Source organism: Artemia franciscana, unplaced genomic scaffold (assembly GCF_032884065.1).
Source record: "Artemia franciscana unplaced genomic scaffold, ASM3288406v1 PGA_scaffold_1179, whole genome shotgun sequence".
Lineage (NCBI taxonomy): Eukaryota > Metazoa > Arthropoda > Branchiopoda > Anostraca > Artemiidae > Artemia > Artemia franciscana.
The window spans coordinates 974,703-997,553 of record NW_027062617.1 but is presented as its reverse complement, the minus strand read 5'-3'; the positions used below and the strand labels follow the sequence as shown (position 1 = coordinate 997,553).

The 22,851-nt window shown below is 36.8% G+C and overlaps 1 protein-coding gene across 2 annotated transcripts in view; it reads left to right on the top strand.

Moving 5' to 3' along the window:
- Window positions 1–22,851, top strand: part of LOC136041207 (zinc finger protein ZFP2-like) — a gene marked incomplete at its 3' end in the record, with an annotated part of 100,807 nt that overhangs the window by 51,091 nt on the left and 26,865 nt on the right. For both annotated transcript variants that reach the window (XM_065725785.1, XM_065725784.1), the window contains 2 exon segments: window positions 13,710–13,856; window positions 16,378–16,544. In XM_065725785.1, coding sequence (XP_065581857.1) covers window positions 13,710–13,856; window positions 16,378–16,544 — 314 coding nt within the window.

Here is a 22,851-nt window from a genome sequence, read left to right as displayed (position 1 = left end):
TCTTCTAAGGAACACAACAAAGACCATGGATGAACATGGTATTTGATGGAGAATTAAAATTCCTTGACACTGATTACTAGACAATAACTAGATAATGAGATTGCTAGACTGAGAGGTTACTAGATAATGGAACGAGTTTTTGGACATTTTGAGAGTTCAGGATGCGAGGCAAAATAAATGTGAAGAAGACAGAGTCACTCAAATTAGGAATTAATCATAATGAAGGGATGATATTGACGTGCAAATTGACCGAGTGGCTAGCTTCGTTTACGCAGGTTGAATTATTAGTAAAGATGGCGAATGCAGTAAAGACGTAAATTGTTGAGACTAAAGCGCAGTTTTTTGGCAGTCGAATACAGTTTGGGAGATTACGAAAATAACTCGAAAATCTAGAACTAAGATAAAGATACCAGAAGCTATTATGGTGACAGATATCAATTATTCTTCCGAAACATAGGGGATTACAGGAGGAGAGACTGAAATAGAGATTTAAGAGACATAGATGTCTTGCTCCTTTTGTTTTTGCGCGCCCCGTCCTCTGTGAGGGAAGAAGGGATGATCCCTATCAATAGGATATTTATAAGAAGAAACCGTCATATCTCATTTAACCTTGGCAGGAATCTGTATCCATATTTGATCCAGGAAGGAGGGTTAAATTTGTTTTTATCAGATCATCTATCTTGTGGGACTATTGCATCTCAACCTAACTTTAGGGGGAGGGCAGAGTATGTACCCAGAGTGGAAAAAGTAGCGACGAAGACCACACTGCCTTTCCATAACAAACAAATACAAAGTAGAGACAATAGGGAAAATCTTTTCGAAACAGTGGAAATTAGTTCTGTAGACAAAAAGCAGACAAAAGCAATTCACTTGTTGTCATGAATACGACAGACTATGACAACAAAATTCTTTCGCATTTAAATGACACAATTACATATAAAACAATAACCCATGATCCTACTGATCAGTTCGCTAATAATATTATAAATGAATTAAAGCAGCTAAAACAAAATGGTAAAATCACCCCACAACTATACAATAAATTTTTTCCCCGTGGTAGTTTTTGTCCTAAACTCTACGGTTTACCAAAAATACATAAACAGGGTATTCCCTTAAGACCTATCGTAGCTTGTACTAAAGCCCCCGCTGCCAGTATTGGAAAATGGCTTTGCACAGCTTTCAAACTTTTATTGTATTCTCAAAATTCCTATATTCGTAACTCCGCAGATTTGGTTAAAAAAACTTAGCAACACAAGTATTTCAGAAAACACAATAGTTAGTAGTTTTGACATTGTTTCCATGTATACAAATATAGATGTAACTATTTCAGAGGAATTATTAAAAAATAAAATAGAAGAAAATTACCACTTGATCGAGACTTCAGCGACAGGAATTGATTGTGAAGGTTTAATGACTCTTGTTAAAATTTGTAATAAGTTTTCTATGTATTTTCAATTTCGCGATTCTTTCTATCAGCAAAAAAATGGGTTACCCATGGGGGCACCTTTATCCGGGCTACTAGCAAATATTTACGTCGAGAATCTTGAGAATTGGGCATTGAATTCTTATTTTTTAAAACACGTCTATTGGGGTCGTTCTATGGAGGACGTAATTTCACTTTGGAATTATGGGGAAGCTGAACTTCGGGGCTTCTTAGATTATCTTAACACTTATAACCGAAATTTGCAGTTCACCCTAGAAGTTGAAAATAAACTACCGTTTTTAGATGTATTAATTATTCGTAATGCTGATAAACTGGATTTTACTATATATCGAAAGCCAACACAAAACAATAGATATCTTCACTTTAATTCAAATCACCCCCCACAAGTTAAAAGAGCAGTTGTAACTTCCCTCATTGATCGTGCCCTGAATATTTGCTCCGATTCATATATAAATGCAGAAATAAACTTTATCAGAGATATTCTTTTTGGTAATGGATACCCCATTCCTTTTGTCAATAAAATAATTAACCGTAGAATAAAAAGACATTCTTGTAAAATCGAAGAAGATACTTCACAATGTGAGGCTACTGATAAGCCCTCAAATATTGTCTATCTTCCTTATATCCCAAAGATCACAACAAAATTAAAAAATATTTGCACAAAAAAAATCTGTACGTAGTTTTTACTAATAATTTTAAAATCATCAAGTTCTTAAATTCGGGTAAAGATAGGACCCCAGTTACTCGCCAAAGAGGGGTTTATCAAATAACTTGTGATTGTGGAAATTACTATGTCGGCAGGACCCATCAGAATCTAGACAAACGGTTACAACAGCATAAAAATGACATAGACAAGGCCTTAATTTCAAATAGTTCCAACAGCTCCTTTGATTCTGCTTTAGGTTGGCATATATTTAATAATCCGTCCCACATGATACTTTTTGATAACTCTTCACTCATCAGTAATGATTTGGGAATAAAACAGGTGGTTCGAGAGTCAATCGAAATTAATCCCAAAATAAATAATAATATTTCTTTGAACAGGGACTTAGGGGAATACTCACTAAATTCTTTATACTCAAATTTAATTAAAAATGATCCAACAAAATATTTTACTAAACCGATTTATAATAGTACTGAACCAACTACGAAAAGGCCTTTGAGACAGGCTGCTAAACAAGCAAGATTAGCTTTAAGAAATTGCATCTAATCATTTTGTTCTCTTTAGTTTGAATGAGCTTATATTCTCATTTCATTCTTTTCGCCAGTCCTGATTGAACTTCATTGAAGTAAGGATGCTAGGGCTATTTTTAAAAAAAAGTTTTAAAAAGTGTTTTTAATTATTTAGTTTTAATTCTCACAATTTGATGTAAGTTCATTTATATATATATATATATATATATATATATATATATATATATATATATATATATATATATATAGTTTCTCTCTTATTCTTGTATTGTGCTGAAGACGGCCCTTGGACATAGAGTCGAAATATCCACAGAACTAATTTTCACTGTCTTGAAAAGATTTTCCCTATTGTCTCTACTTTGTATTTGTTTACCCAGAGTGGCCTGAGTTAAACTCTGTGAGCAGTAAGAAATAATATCCTAGCTATGCGTTTATGATTTAGACCCGATGCAACCTTCACTTCAATAGACTTTCTAATCTCAGTTAAGCTTGATTGGAACTAGGATTAAGATTTTTATTTTGTTTTTTTTTTGCAGTGCTTAATTTCAGTTTATTTGTTTGACATATTACAAATCGTGTTAGGTTTGTAGACAGAGGCAATAATATAGTGGCCAGTCTATTAGTGCCAGTATTAATAATATAATGCCAGTATTAGTGTCTCATTCAATTTTATTTTGGTAAATTTCTTGCTGCTTCCTTGGTGTGTTTCTTCAGTTGCATATATATACAAATGGGCCGAAAACTGCGTTGCGTGTTTATAAAAATTCTTCTGTATATCGCAAAAACGCGCATTTTGACGTAGAAACGCAACTGTTTCTAGTGCAGGATGTAATATTGTAGCTGCATTTCAGAGCATTTTTCGCTAGAATTTTACGTGAACTAATATTCTGATTTTGAACTCGATACTCAATTAACATAGGACAAAGATACAGAACTATACGTGCTTGTCGGAAATTTTTGCTAGAATTCGCAAGGATGTGTTTTTTTTGCGTAAAAACTGTAGCTACATTTCAAAATACGTTATATTTGAAAATCATGCGTATTTACGTTCTGATCTTGAACTCAAAATGCAACCAACATGGATCAAAGATAAAGAAAAATACACGCTTGCCGGAAATATTTGCTACAAGTCGCGGAGATGTGACCTTTATTTTGTGAAACCGCAAATTTATAACCCAAGGACTAGAAAAATTATTTATACGGAAAAATATTCCAGTTCTCAGCTTGAAATGACGCGACAGGGGCCAAAGATACAGAAAAAAGCATGACTTGTTGAGAAAATGCTGCAAGTTGTAAGAAATTGTGTTTTTCCCAGAAAACGCACCTGCATGAGCTTAAGCCTAGCGTTTGTAGCGCAGCTATTTTTCTACTTTTTTTCGTTTGAGCCTTGTTTTAGAAAGCTTTCGGACTACAGCGTGCATCAGTCAAGAGTGTAGCAAGACGCGTTACTACACTATGTAGGAAATAATGCGTTTTTGTGGAAAAACACAGCCTCGTCACCCTATGAATAAATTTGAAATCATTCGCGTTGTACCTGCTACTGCTACTTCTAACAACTCACAGAAGCACCAAGACGGCGCTACTGTTCCGCTAAACGCTGCTGCAAAAAATTAATATCATTATTGTTGTGCTGGCGATATAGTTTTTGAGTTGGACCTATTGGCAATAATACGGCGCTACTGTTCCGCTAAACTCTGCTGCAAAAAGTTAATATCATTATTGTTGTGCTGGCGATATAGTTAATGAGTTGGACCTGTTGGCAATAATACGGCGCTAAAACGGCGCTACTGTTCCGCTAAACTCTGCTGCAAAAAGTTAATATCATTATTGTTGTGCTGGCGATATAGTTAATGAGTTGGACCTGTTGGCAATAATACGGCGCTAAAACGGCGCTACTGTTCCGCTAAACTCTGCTGCAAAAAGTTAATATCATTATTGTTGTGCTGGCGATATAGTTAATGAGTTGGACCTGTTGGCAATAAAACGGCGCTACTGTTTCGCTAAACTCTGCTGCAAAAAAATTAATATCATTATTGTTGTGCTGGCGATATAGTTAATGAGTTGGACCTGTTGGCAATAATACGGCGCTTAAACGGCGCTACTGTTCCGCTAAACTCTGCTGCAAAAAATTAAAATCATTATTGTTGTGCTGGCAATATAGTTAATGAGTTGGACCTTTTGGCAATAATACGGCGCTAAAACGGCGCTACTGTTCCGCTAAACTCTGCTGCAAAAAATTAAAATCATTATTGTTGTGCTGGCAATATACTTAATGAGTTGGACCTGTTGGCAATAATACGGCGCTAAAACGGCGCTACTGTTCCGCTAAACTCTGCTGCAAAAAATTAAAATCATTATTGTTGTGCTGGCAATATACTTAATGAGTTGGACCTGTTGGCAATAATACGGCGCTAAAACGGCGCTACTGTTTCGCTAAACTCTGCTGCAAAAAAATTAATATCATTATTGTTGTGCTGGCGATATAGTTAATGAGTTGGACCTGTTGGCAATAATACGGCGCTTAAACGGCGCTACTGTTCCGCTAAACTCTGCTGCAAAAAATTAAAATCATTATAGTTGTGCTGGCAATATAGTTAATGAGTTGGACCTTTTGGCAATAATACAGCGCTAAAACGGCGCTACTGTTCCGCTAAACTCTGCTGCAAAAAGTTAATATCATTATTGTTGTGCTGGCGATATAGTTAATGAGTTGGACCTGTTGGCAATAATACGGCGCTAAAACGGCGCTACTGTTCCGCTAAACTCTGCTGCAAAAAGTTAATATCATTATTGTTGTGCTGGCGATATAGTTAGTGAGCTGGACCTCTTGGCAATAATATGGCCTGCGAAGTGTTACTTTAGCAAGGGAGAGTGTCGTATCAACCTACGTAAACCGGATGTTTAAGATGCCTTTATTATGCTTCTGATTCCATCGCAGAATATATTAAAATCTTGTTACACGTGTACAATTCCAGTGGACAGAAATAATAAAAGTATCAAATGTCATTTTCTATGATCTCTATGTTTACTAAGGAAATAGAGACAATAGTTTTCGAATATCTCAATTGTGTTTGCTAGGGAAATACTGCATCAAGTAGATAATTTAGAAATAGATTAGGAGTTGGACTTACAAACTGGAATAATATTTTGACTCTCTAATTTTATTTGTTATTGTAGAGGTTTTATCAGAGAATAGTGATTATTATTTTAATGTTGTCTATAAATCCACTAATGAAGTAGGTAGGTAGGTAGGTAGGTAGGTAGGTAGGTAGGTAGGTAGGTAGGTAGGTAGGTAGGTAAGTAGGTAGGTAGGTAGGTAGGTAGGTAGGTAGGTAGGTAGGTAGGTAGGTAGGTAGGTAGGTAGGTAGGTAGGTAGGTAGGTAGGTAGGTAGGTAGGTATTTAGGTATGTGTTTACCTCATCAGAAAAAAAAAACTAAATTGTACTTACAATAAACAAAATGCTCCTCAATTTAGGGACCTAAAACGTCCCTGTTCAACAGCGAACCAACAACATATAAATCATAACTATTCATTCAAAATCAAAGAAATACGCAAAAAAAAGAAAAACAGACGAAACACCATGCAATCTCTAAACAGCCATCTCTCATCTTAAAAAAAGGGATAAATTTACAATTTATTCCAAAAATAATTTTTTATTCTTCTTTTAAATAACATAAGGTTTTCAGACCACCTAACACTCTCTGGAATTGAGTTTCAAATATAAAAATCTACATGTTTAATCATAAAACCAGATCGCGATGTATGCCTGATTTCACTAGTCAACTGTTCAGAGTTCCTAGTAGAATAATCGTGATAATTTGAACTACATCGATAAAACTTCTAAAATACTGAGGAGACAATCCATTTAAAGCTGGTATACAAAAATTTAAATCTGCCGAGACTTAATAAAATCAATATTCAAAATATCTAAATCTCTAAAACAATCTCTAGTACTACCACACGCAAGATACTCACCCAAACTTCCAATTGCCTTATTCTGCATAATCTGGACCCTTTTCGCATGACTAGAAAAATTGCTTGCATAAAATGAACAACCATACACTAAATAATAGAGACAATAATTTTTAAAGATCCCATTTTTTTTCCAAAAGAAAAATTGGATCGAATACATAATTTGTTTGAAAAAGTTTGCAATTTATCTCAGAAACTGGAATCATTTTTCCAAGTTTCCAATTTTGATAATTCCCTCAGAGGTTTTCATCAGAGAATAGTAATTTATTAATTATATTTATCAAGTTAGTTATGTGATTATTTATCAATAGTGTGTATTCTCTAGTCTCCATTATTACACTCATCAACAATATTGAAGGCAACACCATTGTTTATTGATTGTTATTTATCAATTTGTAAATTTTGCTTAGTTTATCATTAAGCGTTTCATCCAATGAGTAAAAATCAGTAAGTGTTGAAAATAATTTTATTTTTCTGTAGTTTTTCTAAAGAGGTAGAGACAATAATTTTCATATTGACTGTTTTTATTTTAGGAAAATTTTGTATCACATACATAGTTTAGAAATAAGTTTAAACTTCATCTTAGAAACTGGAATTATATTCTGATTTTTTCAATTTTAATTATTATCCCCGCGTTTTTTTTTAATTTTTTTTTATCAGAGATAAGAAATGCAGTAAGAGTGAGTACGGTATTTGCCACTAACCAGTCTACTAACCAACTTTTCTACTCTACATTAATAATTGAGAAGTGTCTGAGCCATCACTCATCATCAGACCCTTTTATTTGTAAGTTTTATAGATAATGAACAGGCATTTTGTTTAGCCGAAAAGCTTTAGTGAATGTTTTATCCTTGTGTAGCATTCCTCATAAATACACTAATGTGATTAGTTCTATGCCCAAAAATAATATTACTGTGGTTAATGTAGGAAGTGAGGTTAGTAGCTGATTTGGTGTATAATGAGGAGTTATCCAGGTATCCCCGGTTACATGGGCTCTTTTGATGCACTTTTTCTTAGAGAGCATGGCAAAGGCCTCGGGAGAAAGTGGTATCAAATTTGGAAGATAAAACTCTCCTAGACTTGGATTATGCTGATGAATTTAGTGTCCTAGATAATATTTTTTGAAAACTGAGTGACCTTTGATTGTTTTCAGAATCTAGGGTGAAAAATATTACGTCTTGTCAATTAGGAATAAATGAGGGTGAAGTGGTGATTTTACGTAACAGGGAATCGATAAATTTGATTACCTGGATAGAATCAAACAGTTCGTGGTAACGAACTGTAGTAAGGAGCGACCCGGCTCAATAGTAACCGAAACTCTAAAAAACGGAATTTTTATAACAATAGGTACATCAAAAGAATTGCATTTTAATGCTGATTTTAATTATATAAGTTTCAAGTTTAGACTTACCCATCAAAAGTTACAGAGCCTTTGAAAATTTGCCTTGCATTAGAGAATAGGGGGGAAACACCCTTTAAAAGCCATAGAATCTTAACGAAAATCACACCATTAGATTTAGCGTATCAGAGAACCCTACAGTAGAAGTTTCAAGCTCCTATCTACAAGAATTTTTTTTCCAAGGATGATCGTATCGACCCAGTGGTCCTAGAATGTCGCGAGAGGGCTCATTCTAACGGAAATTAAAAGTCGTAGTGCCCTTTTTAAGTGACCAAAAACTGGAGGGCTCCTAGGCCCCCTCCCACGCTCATTTTCCCCAAAGTCACCGGATCAAAATTCTGAAATAGCCATTTTATTCAGCAGTCTAAAAACCTAATAACTATGTCTTTTGGGACGACTTACTCCCCCACAGTCCCTCACAGAATTGTATTTTGAGTCTTTATTTATGAGTTAATTTCTAGGTTTTTAATTTCTAGCCTTTTTTCGCTGCCCTTTTGTAGCTTCATTCTCCTCCTCACGTTGAGCAACCCTTAACTTTTGTTTTAAATTATGAGTTATGGGTTGCTGTCGTTAGGCTATTATATTTTTTTATATAAAGACATATACTATAAATTAATGAGATTGTCGGTAAGATTCAGCATGCCAGTAATTGAACTGACTATTGATCAGCCAATAACTGAGCTGATCTGAAATGATGCTATAGAGCAGGGCAATACTGTGGTCAGTTCAGCAAGTTGGTTATGGGATGGTCACAATAACAACTACGCTTTATTTTGCCTAGAGGCAAGGCACTATATTTCATTACAGAGATTGCTCACAATCAGTGTCAATGGGATTCGTCGAAAATCACGTATTTTATGTGTACCTTAGTAGGTACACCCGGGCTTATCTCACAGCTCAGGAAAATTGTTGAAAATATTAGTTTTTCTTTTGTTTGGGGGGGGGGAGGTGTAAGGGGACATGTTTTTTGGTGTAAGGGGGCAAACTGTTTTTTTTCCAGTCGGAAAGAAAACACAGTAAATGCTGTGTTTTATTTTTATGGCACTTGGTAAATACCAAGTGCCATATAGCGATCGCAAATTCTGTCGGTCTGTCGGTCCTTGTTTTGCAAGTTTAGGCACTTCCAGATAAGCTAGGACGATGAAATTTGGCAGGCGTATCAGGGACCAGACCAGATTAAATTAGAAATAGTCTTTTCTCAGATTCAACCATCTGGGGGGGGGGGGTGGTTAATTCGGAAGATTAGAAAAAATGAGGTATTTTTAACTTACGAACGGGGTGATCGGATCTTAATGTAATTTGATATTTAGAAAGATATCCTGCCTCAAAGCTCTTATTTTGAATCCCGACCGGATCCGGTGACATTGAGGGGAGCTGGAGGGGAGAACCTAAAATCTTGGAAAACGCTTTGAGTGGAGGGATCGGGATGAAACTTGATGGGAAACATAAGCACAAATCCTTGATACGTAATTGACATAACCGGAATGGATTCGCTCTTTTTGGGGGAGGTGGGGGGAGGGTTAATTCTGAAAAATTAGAAAAAATGAGGTATTTTTAACTTACGAAGGAGTGATCGGATCTTAATAAAATTTCATATTTAGAAGGACCTTGTAACTCAGATCTCTTATTTTAAATCCTGACCGGATCCAGTGTCATTGGGGGGAGTTGGGGGGACCGGAAATCCTGGAAAACGCTTAGAGAGGAGACATCAGGATAAAACTTGGTGGGAAGACTAAGCACAAGTCCTAGATACGTGATTGACATAATCAGACTGAATCAGATCTCTTTGGGGGAGTTGGAGGGGGTGTTAATTCGAAAAATCGAGGTATTTTTAACTTACGAACGGGTGATCGGATCTTAATGAAATTAAAAAAAAAAGTTTTTTTAACTGAAAGTAAGGAGCGACATTAAAACTTAAAACGAACAGAAATTACTTCGTATATGAAAGGGGCTGCTTCCTCATCAACCCCCCGCTCTTTACGCTAAAGTTTGACTCTTTCTCTCAACTCTTCTTTTTAAAACAGTAAAAAACTTTAGCGTAAAGAGCGGGGCGTTGATGAGGAAGCAGCCCCTTTCATATACGAAGTAATTTCTATTCGTTTTAAGTTTTAATGTCGCTCCTTACTTTCAGTTAAAAAAACCTGTTTTTTTTTATTTAATTTCTGAACGTTTTTGAATCAATGCATGTTTTGATTTTGGCTCTCCGCAGAGGAATAATTAAAACGAAATTTGCATATTTATTTTTTTGGCTAAATGGCTTTCTCTTAGTTTTGATCGAATGATTTTGAGAAAAAACGAGCGGGGGAGGAAGTCTAGTTGCCCTCCGTTTTTTTGGTTACTTAAAAAGGCAACTAGAACTTTTAATTTTTCCGATTGTTTTTATTAGCAAAAGATATACGTAACTTATAAATTAGCTTACGTAACGAACTTTTGTATTCTCATGTTTTTATTACATATATGAGGGGTTCACCCCCTCGTCAGTACCGCGCTAAAGCTTAAATTTTGTCCCAATTCATTAAGATTGACCCCTGAATCACAAAAGCCGTAGAATAAATAGTTGAAATTACTAAAAATACTTTAGCGTAAAGAGCGAGGTATTAGGAGGAGGTGAGCCCCTCATATGCACAATAATTTCTGTTCGTTTTAAGTTTTAATGCTGCTCCTTACTTCCAGTTGAAAGAACTTTTTCATATTTATTTTTACATTGTGTTTTTTTAAATAATGTTAGAAAATCCTGCGCTCCCTTCATGGAAATTTTCTTCCCCCATGACAATTTCCTCGATGGAAAGTTCCCCCAAAACATCTCCCTCTTCTCAACCACTCCCCCAACCAAAAAATCTCCCTTAAAACGTCTGTAGACTTCCCAGTAACCATTACTATATGTAAGCACTGGTCAAAGTTTGTAACTTGTAGCCCCTCCCACGGGGACTGTGTGGGAGTAAGTCGTCCCCAAAGACATAGTTATAAGATTTTTCGACTACGCTGAATAAAATGGCTATCTCAGAATTTTGATCCGTTGACTTTGGGAAAATATTTAGCGTAGGAGGGGGCCTAGGTGCCGTCAAATTTTTTGGTCACTTAAAAATGGCGCTAGAACTTTTCATTTCCGTTAGAATGAGCCCTCTCGCAACATTCTAGGACCACTGGGTCGATACGATCACCCCTGGGAAAAAAAACAGACAAACAAATAAACACGCATCCGTGATCTGCCTTCTGGCAAAAAATACAAAATTTTACATTTTTGTAGATAGTAGCTTGAAACTTCTACAACAGGGTTCTCTGATACGCTGAATCTGATGGTATGATTTTCGTAATTTCGTAATTGGTAAGATTCTATGAATTTTAGGGGGTGTTTCCCCCTATTTTCTAAAATAAGGCTAATTTTTTCAGGCTCGTAACTTTTGATTGGTAAGACTAAACTTGATGAAACTTATATATTTAAAATCAGCATTAAAATGCAATTTTTATGATGTAGCTATTGGTATCAAAATTCCATTTTTTAGAGTTTTGGTTACTATTGAGCCGGGTCGCTCCTTACTACAGTTCGTTACCACGAACTGTTTGATTTGATATTTAGAAAGATGTCGTGTCTCAGAGCTTTTATTTTAAATCCCAACCGGATCCGGTGACAATGGGAGAGTTTGAGGGGGAACCTAAAATCTTGGAAAACGCTTAGAGTGGAGTGATCCAGATGAAACTAGGTGGGAATAAGCACAAGTCCTAGATATGTAATTGACACAATCGGAATGGATTCGCTCTCTTTGGGGTAATTGGGGGGAGGGTTAATTCTGAAAAATTAGAAAAATTGAAGTATTTTTAACTTACAAAGGAGTGATCGGATCTTAATGAAATTTCATATTTAGAAGGATCTCGTAACTCAGAAATCTCTTATTTTAAATCTCGAATGGATCCAGTGCCATTGGGGGGAGTTGGGGAGACCGGAAATCTTGGAAAACGCTTAGAGTGGAGATATCAGGATGAAACTTGGTGGGAAGAATAAGCACAAGTCCTAGATACGTGATTGACATAATCGGACTGAATCCGATCTCTTTGGGGGAGTTGGAGGGGGTGTTAATGCGGAAAAATTAGAAAAATTGAGGTATTTTCTACTTACGAACGTGTGATCGGATCTTAATGAAATTTGATATTTATAAGGATATTGTGTCTCAGAGCTTTTATTATTTTAAATCTCGACCAGATCCGGTGACATCGGGGGGGGGGGGGTTCGAGGGGGGGAACCTAAAATCTTGGAAAACGCATAGAGTAGAGGGATCGGGATGAAACTTGGTGGGAAAAATAAGCACAAGTCCTTGATAACTGACTGACATAACCGGAATGGATTCGCTCTCTTTGGGGAGTTTAGGGGAGGGTTAATTCTGAAAAATTAGAAAAAATCAGGTATTTTTAACTTACGAAGGAGTAATCTGATCTTAATTAAATTTCATATTCTGAAGGACCTCGTAACTCAGATCTCTTATTTTAAATCCCGGCCGGATCCAGTATCATTGGGGGGGGGAATTGGGGGAACCGGAAATCTTGGAAAACGCTTAGAGTGGAGAGATCGGGATGAAACTCGGTGCGTACAATAAGTATTCGTCATAGATACGTGATTTACGTAATCGGACTGGATCGACTCTCTTTTGGGGAGTTAGGGGGATTCAGTGCTTTGGCGAGTTTGGTGCTTCTGGACGTGCTAAGACGATGAAAATTGGTAGTTGTTTCAGGGACCTGCACAAATTGACTTGATAAAGTTGTTTTTCCTTGATTCTACCATCTGAGGGGGGGGGGGGCTGAAGGAAGAGGAAGAATTATAAGAACAAGATATTTTTAACTTACGAGTGGGTGATCCGATCTTAATGAATTTTGATATTTAGAAGGGCCTCGTGTCTCAGAGTTCTTATTTTAAATCTCGACCGGCATTAAGCCTCTGATTTTTCTTTTAAATTAATCTATTGATTCCTAGAATTTTACTAGAGCTCATGCCCTATGAGTTCTTGGCTCTTTTGACCTCAGCACAAATGCCATGTGAGCTCTTAGCTCTTGTTCTTCTTACGCCTGTCGTCCAGCATGGTCTTAGGCTTGGCAGTAACAAAAATACAATGTAGTTAGAAAACCAATGAAAATTAATATAATTATTTGATATAGTATAATGTAACGAAATATGGTATAGTAACCAGTATCGTAGCATATTGGTCAAATCACTGTCAGAATTTTTTTTTTCTAAAGTCTAATTATTCTGCAGAGCAATTTAAAACATTTATTCGTTATGTATTACAATCGCTTTGGTCATTTTTTTGTTGTTTTAGAAAATTCCAATTTATTTTCCTTTTTTGTTGACGGTTTAAATTGTAAATGTGTAAATTATAAATATGCAAAAAAACAAAAAACAAAACAAATGAAAACTGAGCGATGTGCTTCATTGCTACAGACTTTTGAAGGGTCAGTAGTTATACTAAGAGACCTCTGAGAGATAAGTTTCGGCTAATAAGTGTCTGAAAATTCAACGTTTCACGCTTTTTCCATGCCTTTTTGTCAGTATTTTTCATATGAAAAATCTTTCCTTGCAAGATATGACTGTTTTATTTTTTTCAAGGAAAAAATATTGCCAAAATTCAATTTGTGCCCCTCACAAAGATAGCTAATCACTTACAAAAGTGAGATGATAGCACGAAAAGGGACTCACCCTTCCTTTTTTGCAGGAATGGCCTGCAACTATTCGAACATGCCTGTTGAATAATCCCAGTAGAAATTCAAGTGATATTACCTTTAGCTGTTTAGTCTGTGGAGAAGTATTTACCAAATATCGCGACTATAGAAGCCATTTATCTATCCATAAAGAAGAAAAAGTAAGTATTAACAAATTATGAAGACATTTTTGTAACCAAGGGCTTTGTCCAAAGACTTCAGCTTAACTGTTTTGCATGTTGACCAATGGTCTGCATAGCGTAGGTACCGATCTCCTGATTTTTTGCCTTCGGCCAGGAATGCAATGCGTGATAGTGGGCAAATCATCCAACGTTTCCCGTGTTTTTCCCCCAGATCTCTCCAGGTGCCCATTTAGGGCTGGGTTGATTCTAGTTGAGCTTACACAGTTACACTATTGACCCCTATTCCAAACCAAATAAGCAGCGACACCAGGACTTGAATCCCTTGTCCTCAGAATTTCAAGTGTAGTGCCTAACCTTTCGGCTAGGCGGCTTTGACCGAACAGAAAAAGAGAAAAATTATGAAATTTAAATGGATGAAAATTGAATGGAGAGAAATGGATTTTTTTTTTAATTTGTTTGGCTCAATGCAGGTCAACCCTTGTGTTTCCTTGTCATTTTGTGTCCGTATGTAAGTCGGGATTTTAGTCTCTTATTTTTGCGCCATTCTGTATGGAAAACGGTGACAGTATTTATTCGAATTTGTGAATCGTTTGGCACCTGAACAAAATCGTCAATACTGTTTGGTCTCAGTTTTAGTTTTTATTCTTTCTCTGTGGTTTTAAAATTAGTTTTTAAATAATATCCCTACCCTCTTACTTTTTAATGATCCCGGAGCCTTAAGAAAGCTTCCCAACGATTAGGACGAATCCTGTATACGCTGGTGGACGTTCAAAGACAGATACTGTCTTGTCTGTGCCGCATCATTTTGTATGGCTTGTTTGATCACTCTCTAGTAATAATTGCCTTAAGATAGGAACACTGAATGAAAAAATTGTAGCTTTATTCAGTTGATTTCTGTAATTAATTACGTGGTTCTAAAAGAACATACACCCCGGAATGTTGTGTTGGCACGCTCACTAAAAATTTCGAGAATTCCATCCAGTCTTGCTGAGTAGTCAACCAATCAGATACTGCTTATATTATTCAGGATCTTTTTTATGATAATCACCCCCTTCTCAATCCTGGCAATAAGCTAAGGGAAGAATTGTATTCATGAACGGTCGACAAAGTTATCTGTTTTGAAGGAATGGGTTTTGAAAGGATTGTATTTTTACAATATGCAGCATTTCTACGTTAATATATTATGACATACTGCCTGGTTGATAAGTTCTCGGGTTATCTTTTTTTTTGGAAATCTTATGTGTTGATAGGCACTACCTTACCTTAGCTTAGATCCTCTTATGCCTCCAGAGGCGCCCAGGGCGTCCAAGAAGAGTCTCCAGTCGTCTCTGAAACTTGCGGCTGCGACGACGTCTTTCCACTCCGGCTGTATTGAGGCACGAAGGTGCCACAGGTCGTTGTTGTAGGTACGACGGAGTGTATTTTTGGGTCTTCCTCTGTGACGGATGCCCTCGGGTAACCAGAAAAAAAGTACACTTGGGAATTTTGGAATTGCCCATGCGCAGCACATGTCCGAGGTAGCTCCATCTGCGCCTTCATATGGTATCGATGAGGGACGGTTGACCTGGGATTTTACTAATGTGCTCGTTCGTTACCTTCTGGGTCCAATGGATGCCGAGAAGTCTACGTAGGCACATGTTTTCAAACGACTGAATTCTCCTCTCCTGTTCTTGATTGAGACGCCATGTTTCAGATGCATAGAGGAGGACGGACAGGACGTTGCTGTTGAACAGGCGGAGCTTAAGCCGGAGAGAGAAAGTACTCGATCTCCAAACTTTTTTGAGTCTGTTGAAGGTGCTGCTAGCCTGTCCAATTCGGGTGATGACTTCTTTGGCTGTGGATCCCGTGTTCTCGATGATGCTGCCAAGATATTTGAAATGGACCACTTGTTCCACGTCGTTATTACCACATTTGATGTTCATAGGTGAACCGCTAGTTGCCATGCCTTTGGTTTTACTGGCGTTGATATTGAGTCCAAAACCTTCTGATTTTTGTTGGACCTTGAGAGCAGCGCTTGAAGCCGTGATTTGCTGCCACACTACCACAACTTCTAAATAAGCACATACTATGTAGCTGGTACTCTGTATAATGCAATAGATTTGCGGTGGGTTTATTATTTGAAAAAAGTCTAGAAAAAATTCTTCTAAGCATTAACGTTTGTTCTAATCTACATATCTCTGCATTCAAAAACTGCATGCAAATAGAAAACTACGGCGAGTGTAGAATCTTGAAAAGTGTATCTACATGATTTTAAAAGAAACGATGCATGCAGACCAATTCTTCTCAAGTCAAATTCACAGCCTTGCTTAGCTTGACATTATTGTCTAGGTATAATCATTATTAACCAATCATAATATGCTTCATCTTTTATAAGCAGCCCTGATTGGTCTAAAGTGATGATGAGCAGAGGTAAATGCCTTGCTTAGCATAAGTGTGATCAGAGCCTTATTAAGTGTTTTTTTTTTTTTTTTTATTTGCATTAGGAATAATTATTTTGTAATCAATTATCAATCTCATTAAGAATATTCTTCTTTTTTAGGTTTTTCTTTGTCAAAACTTGGATTGTGGGTTAGAATTCAAAAGTTTACGTGACTTGAAAGATCACTTGGACGTCCATCCTATAAAAGAATATGATTGCAGCTTTTGCAGAGGAAGTTTTGCCACTTTAGAGGAAATTGCGAGGCATCAACAGACTAAAAAAGAAGGGTAAATACTCAATAAAGGGGGAAAAGTTTTTTAAAGGGCAGTAAAAAAGAAAAGATAACATTAAAGCATGAGAAACAAGTTCTGACTTTATTTGTTTGGCATCTAAGCATGTGGTTCTGGATGAGTTCCAGAATCGCATTATCCTGAATAATTTTTATTTTTATTTTTAACTATTATCCTGAATAATTATTATCATTTTCCTTCCAAGAAAGAATAAAGAAATAAGCTCGGTCCATATTCATCATTGTAAGTGCAGAAGGGACTAGTAATGCTACTACTAACAACTCACTGCAGTACCAAGCCGCACGAGGCCAACACAGCAACACACGCTCTTCTTCCATCCCAATCTATTCAAAGTTCCCTCTGTACATCCTCCCTGAAGTTTGTATTTCCCTTAAATATTTCTTTACGACATCCTCCCACCCCAGCTGTGGACGACCAGCTTTCTGTTTAGCCCTAGATGATTGGCCGAAAAAGACAATCTTTGGCAATCTGTTATCCTTAATCTGTAGAACTTGGCCTAGGCATCTCAACCTTTCTCTCACTATAGCCCGAGAAATCGGGATCGAACCACACTTTTTGCACCGTCTTCTGTTTGAAATGCTGTCGGTTAGTCGGGTGCCCAAAACAATACGTTGGCAATTTTTCTGGAAAAAAAAAATGTCTGGTAAGTTTTCTTCCGTTTTTTGAGCGCCCATGCTTCAGAACCATATTTGGTCACTGTCATCACTGTAGCCTCCAATATTCTAATCTTGGCTCCTTGACTTATCTTCCTATTCTGCTAAACTTTTTTCGACTGTTAAAAAAAAATCCTGAACTTTGTCTATTCTACTTTTAACATCTTCGGTCTTTAATAATAATCTTTTCGTTACTCAACGTCGCCTTTTCATCTTTACTTATTCCTAGCCTTAGCGATCTAGTCTTCTTAACAGTAATTTTCAAACCTATTCTAGACCCCGGAACTCGCAAAACCTCTAAAAATTCATTCATTTTGCTCACACTTTCCTCTAGGATGCTTAAATCATTAGCATAATCCAAGTCTAGGAGAGTTTTTCCTGCCCATTTTATTCCATGGTGTCCCATTGCCTTTGCTGTGCTCCTTAAGAGAGAGAGAGAGAGAGAGAGAGAGAGAGAGAGAGAGAGAGAGAGAGAGAGAGAGAGAGAGAGAGAGAGAGAGAGAGAGAGAGAGAGAGAGAGAGAGAGAGAGAGAGAGAGAGAGAGAAGCGAGAGAGAGAGAGAGGTTTATTTAAACAACATCGTAGGTAACAGCTAATTTGCGTTGCTTCACTATGCTAAATAACAAACTAACACAAAAAAAAGAAAATAACAGTGGCGAATAACAGCTTCAAAATCTTCTGTTTTGTAGCACAGCGATCTGGTGTTGCAAACGAGGAAGTTAGGAAGGCCACGACGAGCGTTGAAAGTAACAGGTCTTATGATGGGAGGCGGCTCATTGGCATAGTCGTTAACGGGCAAACTGTCGAAGCGTACGATTACGGGTAGGTCTGTGAGACTCGATTCAGTCGGTCTGCCTACATTGGCGTGGGTGTCACTTAGAGCGGACAAGTTACTCGGTTCCACGAGGGAAGCTCTGCTGTGAACAGTGCTGACATCTAAAAAATTATTAAAAGTCACCAAGTTCAAAAAGGTAGATGGCGCCACCGTATACAGGGGTGAAGAAAGGTCAAATAAAGTATCTTTCCTGTACTTAATTTGCATATTGATTGCACAGAAAACTGTCAGGATAGCCACTGCTTTAACTGGTCACGCCATTGACGAACCAGCACACATAAATTGGGCACTATTAAGCTAAACTTGGTAGATGGGCTCTGCAGCTGTGCTAGCGCAACAGCGCCATCTACCCGATTGACAATGTCCATCAAAATGAACCATATAAAGGGGTATAGAGCACAACCCTACCTAATGCCTGATTTAATACGAAACCAGCTGCAAGCCTGATTTCCTAACTTAACTGCAGCAGTGTTATTATTGCACATAGCACTAATCGCTTTAATGTGTTTGTCTGGTATACCATGCAAGGATAGTGCTGTCGCTAAAGCTCTTTTATCAGCTGAATCGAATGCTTGCTGACAATCTATAAAACTGTGGACTAAAGGTGTCTGATAACCCAGGCACTTCTGAATTATTAACCTTAGGTTAATGGTCCTAGAACTAGTGCAAGACGGAGATCAGCACATCTTCTCAGGTCTTTCTCAGGTCCGAAGTGCTTCAGCCCTGACTGCACTTCTGAATTATTAACCTTAGAGCGAAAATTCGGTCAACATATCTTCTACTCTTCCTAAAACTGCACCGTTCTTCTCGTAAAACTTCTTCCTCTTCTATCCTCTTCCAAGCTATCTTCTTCCTATTCTATCCTCTTCCAAACTATCTTCTTCTTTTTCTAAAACCGCACTGTTCTTGTCTTAAAACTTTTGTCTACAGCATCTCCACGTCTAAAAAGTCTCATCACACTATGTAATTTGCTACCCACAGAAACCAGGTTCTTATACAAGGGTCTTGATTAGGGTTTTCCCAACATTGTTAGGTGTTTCTGCTTTTTCAAAAACAATATTCATAAACTTCAGTAACTTATTTTTAGCCTCGTAGCCACCATATTTAAGAAGATCATTTACCACACTAACAGCACGTGGAGCCTAATTATTTTTAATCCTTTTAGTACATTCAGTAATTCCTCCTCACAAGACTCCTTCACGTCCAAAGTGTCACGAAACTTTTTCATTCTCCTCTATGTCTTTTCCAGACACTCTATCTCGGTTTAGCACATTCTCAAAATGTTCTGCCCATCTCTCGTTAACTCTTTCCTTGTCACTAATTGTGGCCCCGTTCCTATCTCTAACTGGGACAAAACCAGATTGACTACTCCCTCTCAATTTATTAACATGCCAGTACAATATGTTACTATTGGCCGTCTAGCTGCATTTTCCAGATCCTTAGCCATTTTATCCATGGCCTCCACTTCACACCTCCTTAGTTCATATTTCAATGCTTTTCCCACTTTTTTACATTCGTCTGTATTTCATATGATGTATCACTCAAATAAATCTTGTACAAGCCCCTTCTCCTCTCTATTAAACATAAGGCATTTTCACTTATATTCCTAGTTGCGTCCCTAACTTTCTTCCCAAAGACACCATCAGCAAAACCACAAATCATTTTCCTAAAATTCTTCCATCTGTCTTTCTTATTGTCAAATTGTAAACTATTATCAAATTTTTAGTATTTAGTTTTTCCTGGAAATTCTCTCTTAAAGTCGTATCCTGGAGTCTACTAACGTCATAGCTTCCCGGAAGGTAGTTAACCCCTCCTAAACTTCACCTTTAAGGTAGCCCTAGTCACTACTAGATTGTGAGTTTCCCTTTTAACATCAATAACAGCATTCCTATATACCCTAGTATCTTGTATTGATCTGACCAGTCTTCTGTTTACAATAATATAATCAATAAAGTTAGCTGTCATGCCATCGTGTGAGTACCGTGTTAAACTATGGGCCATTTATGATCAAATACCGTATTAATTATAACTAGATTGTTATACCTACGAAATTGCAGCAGTCTGCAGTCATTACTGTTTTCTTTTCCTACGCCTAATTTACCTAGGCTAGGATACCATCTGTACCCTATTTTTCTACCGACCTTGAAGTTAAAATCTCCTTTTAAAAACACCACATTTATACCTGGGACCCTATTTGTTCTACTAAAATCCATCTGAGTCACTACTATCTCTCTTAGTTGGTTCTAAAGGGGCACATACTACTAGGACTGATACTCTGCACTTTTTGATGCCCCCCATGGGATCAGCACATCTTTTCAGGTCTACACCGAAGTGCTTAAGCCGGCTTAGAACTGGACAGCAAAAAGTCCCTGGAGACCTCCAGTTGAATGGAGGGTTTGCGCAATCCTGGGACCATCTTGGCTACAACATAATTTTTAACACTTGGCGTTGCTCTTCTATCAACAAGAGTCGAAATCCTGCACAGATATTCTCAAGTCTATTGTCTCCGACTCACTATATTTTCAAGCCTAGAAATATTATGCTTCTACGGGGAGGCAACCCATAGTAGATAGATTAGCTAAGAAGAGGTTGTCAGCCCAAAAACGCCCACCGAAACAGACCAAGCCCATAAGAACTATCCATTAATCAGAATCCCGTCGAATGCTATGTCATTTACTAGGCTATAATTTCTCTGAGGTGTGGCACTCTTCAAGTGGGAATAAAGCTGATCGCAGGGTCTCCAGTCTTGCGGGTACTCGACAGAGTCGAAACAGCCCCTTGCAGAGGCCGCTGTCCATAGATCTGTATCTTACGCCCTGCCGCAGTCGTCATCATTTAGAAAATCCTCATAGGATGGTGTTCTGTGTCACCAAGCAATTTAACCCATTCCTTGGAGAAGGTTTGTTGCTCACGAGATGTGTCCAAGCGCCTGTGGGCCCTGCTGAGTGTACATTCGAGGGACTGTCTTCCTCTTCTGCCTGTTTTTATGGCCCCTGGGTGAGGGTGCCCGATATCTCGCTGATATCTTTGTTCTATTGTTTTATCTTTATCCTATTGTAGAAAATTGCAACTGAGTTACAAAATTCATTATATTTTCAACAACCTTGACACAATACACTTTTTTTAACTCATGTGTAGTCAGGTGTATGTTTTTTTTTGTATAAGAATATAATACCAGTTGCAGTAATTTTTCAATAATGTTAGAATATAATACTTTAAAAGAAGCCAGTAACTTGAGCTCGTCAATTTTTTTGTTTTTTTAAACTATTGGAAACAGAAATAGTATTGCGACTCAACAATAACTTTTGCTTATTTCAACTAATTGCTTGTTTTTCTTCTATTTTTCTATCTTAGGTGCCGCAGTAGTTTTTTGTATCATTCGCTTCGATACAGGAGCTCAGAAACTGCAAGAATAACAAATTATTTGTTTTGATTCTATTTCTTCTGTTCCACGTGTCCCAATAGTGTTTTTGAATCTTCATTTCGATACACAACTTCAAGAAAGATAAGAATAACTGTATATTTGATTTTCTCTTATTTTTTTCATCTTAAGAATAAGAATTATTCTTGAAAAGGCAGAACAACATATTTGTTATTTGTTTCAGTTTTATTTTTCAGTTATAACCGTTTTTTTTATTCTTTACTTTAAGAGGTCTTATTAATAAACCAAGCTGTTGATAATATGCTACGTAAAACCATTTATGACAGATACAGTTGAAAGTCACGAACTTTCGAAAAGTTGATTCAACTATGCAACTTGAAAGTACTTGTTACAGATACAGTAATAAGTTACGAGCTTTGGAAAGCTGATGCAACTATGCAACTTGAAAGCACTTCTTGGGTAATTCTCATGACCACGCAGCCTTTCCATGCCAGTAAATAACAGTTCGAATAGGACTAAATCTTTTTATTAGATAGTGAAAAAACAATTAAAAAATATACTTTATGTATCGATCACACATACAGTGATCGTCATCAGCATAAATACAGAGTATTTTTGTGTGTTTCTGCTGCAACTAAAATTCGAATGTTTCTGCTGATGAAGATCACTGTATATGTGATCGAAATATCCAGTGTTTTTTTTATGTTTTTGCAATGTCTAATAAAAGGATTTATCTCTATTCGAACTGTTATTTAAAATGTTTCTTACAGATATGATAGTAAGTTATGAACTTTGGAAAGTTGATGCAACTATTCAGCTTGAAAGTACTTGTTACAAATACTGTAATACGTTACGAGCTTTGGAAAGTTGATGAAACTATGCAACTTGAAAGCACTTTTTACAGATATGATAGTAAGTTTTGGAAAGTTGTTGCTGCTATCCAACTTGAAAGAACTAGTTACATATACAATAGCAAGTTACGAGGTTCCAAGACCAGAAAAAGTCTTTTTTTCACTACTTCTTTATATTCCTATATAATTTTATGCTTATAATATACTTCTATATGGTGCACTTTTTCTATATGGGCTATTAACTGCCTTTTTTTCTACTATTGTTTGCACTGTGGTTTTGATTATAATGCTTAATAGGGTCATCAGTCTCTTTTATACGGGACCTCAAGAACAATAAGAATAAAATATATTTCCAGTTATTTAATACTATTTTAGTTGTATCTTTGCCCTGTAAGATAAAGCTGGTACTGAGCTACAATACTGGTTGTATTTTCAATTGTAAAAAAAAAAAAAAAAATCATGTTGCTAACTTTTTCTGAATTATAGTATCCCTATATTTATAATAAATTACTGCTACTGATATATTGTTTATTTGTTGGAACAATTATGATGTAAAGTTCAT